This window comes from Pygoscelis adeliae, unplaced genomic scaffold (genome assembly GCF_000699105.1).
Source record: "Pygoscelis adeliae isolate BGI_AS28 unplaced genomic scaffold, ASM69910v1 Scaffold27, whole genome shotgun sequence".
Classification (NCBI taxonomy): Eukaryota; Metazoa; Chordata; class Aves; order Sphenisciformes; family Spheniscidae; genus Pygoscelis; species Pygoscelis adeliae.
In genome coordinates this window covers 1,067,785-1,069,365 of record NW_008825410.1, presented here as the reverse complement: position 1 = coordinate 1,069,365, position 1,581 = coordinate 1,067,785, and the positions used below count along the sequence as shown (strand labels likewise).

General features: G+C 34.3%; 1 protein-coding gene across 1 annotated transcript in view; it reads left to right on the top strand.

The window, feature by feature from the left end:
• Positions 1 to 1,581, top strand: part of PPP1R9A (protein phosphatase 1, regulatory subunit 9A) — a 151,340-nt gene that overhangs the window by 125,967 nt on the left and 23,792 nt on the right. The window contains exon 10 of the mRNA XM_009330504.1: positions 215 to 386. Within this exon, the coding sequence (XP_009328779.1) occupies positions 215 to 386 (172 nt within the window). The remainder of the gene's footprint in view (positions 1 to 214; positions 387 to 1,581) is intronic.

The window sequence follows — 1,581 nt, the reverse complement described above, 5'->3', positions numbered from 1 at the left end:
AGGTATTTAAAAGACGTGTAGATGTGGTGCTTAGGGACATGGTTTAGTGGTGGACTTGGCAGTGCTAGGTTAATGGTTTGACTTGATGATCTTAAAGGTCTTTTCCAACCTAAATGATTCTATGATTCTATGATTCTGTCTGGTATTCTGGAAAAAAGCCGTATCTTTTAGATGTGTATGTGTTATGGGTAACAGTGTGTTGTATATCTTTCAGATACGAGACTTGGAAGCAGAAGTTTTCAGGCTAATGAAGCAAAATGGGAGCCAGGTTAACAATAACAACAACATTTTTGAAAGGCAGACATCTTTTGGAGAAGTTTCTAGAGGAGATCCAGTGGAAAATCTAGATACTAAACAAGTGTCCTGCCTGGATGGCTTAAGTCAAGGTTTGTTTGAACCAAACCATAACTCCTATTAATATATATGTAAATAGCGTGGTTATCATTTAGGATTTAAAAGAAACAATTAATAATGCAGAGATGATGTTATTTTTCTGAAATTCAGTATCTAATGACAGCTGTATCAGGATTATACTGAATAATGCCAATATAGAGTCCCAGAATAGTTGTACAATGTATATTCTTAAAGGAATGGAAGTGACTAAGTACTAATAAAGCAAAGATCATTATTGATTTCTTAAAGCTTTCAGTGGGATGCCATCAACATTTTGGTTTAATTCGATGCTTCTGTTATGTTAATAAAGTAGGAGAAAATTGTGTTTTCTCCTATGTTCCTCAATCTGTCCTTAATTACCCAACCACCAAAGATCAAACAAGAACAAAGTTACCAGAATGAGAAAAACATTGTTAAATCTACCATTCTGAATGGATCTATGCAGGTTCTGATCCCACCTTGGTACAGACATCAAAAGGAACCGTGTAGGTGGCACTCACCATTTTTCAGGATGGAGCCTTTTGTGAATAAAATGCAAATTCTTTACTAGCACATTAATTAAAAATCTTATTCAACTATAGCACAGCCTGATTTACAACATTTACAACTTGTAAGACTTTGTTCTACATTACCAAAGAGCCAAAACAATTTGTGGCAACACTGAGATCTGGATAGATGCTGTCAGCATGGTGACTGTAACCTTTACTTGTTTTGCATAGAAAAGATAATTCCCATTTTTCAGGTTGTGTCAGTGAAAGTATACAGATAACTTCCACAGCTTTAGTTAAAGTTCTGTAATTGCAAGTGACTCCTGACTCTTGAAGTATATGCAGAATTAAAGCCAATTTTAGGTCCACAGCCTTGAAACAAAATTGTTTGGCACAGGAGCAATACTTACTGTGTATTTAGTAACATCTGTGAAATCAGGTGTTGGAAGTTTTGGGATTCTGACAAGGGAGCACCACACTCTGGTCCTATATAGGTTTTCATTTTAAATATACTATAATATTATTTATTTCTCTGGTGAAAAAAATGCATTACATTACCAAAGAAATTAATTTCTAGCAAGCACAGAGGTGTTTTATTAAAACTGGTATTTTAGTAGTTATTTCATGTGTGGACCCAAACTGAATATCGCTCTACAAACAAATCAATATGAATTAAATTTTTAACAAAGTATGTGTATAA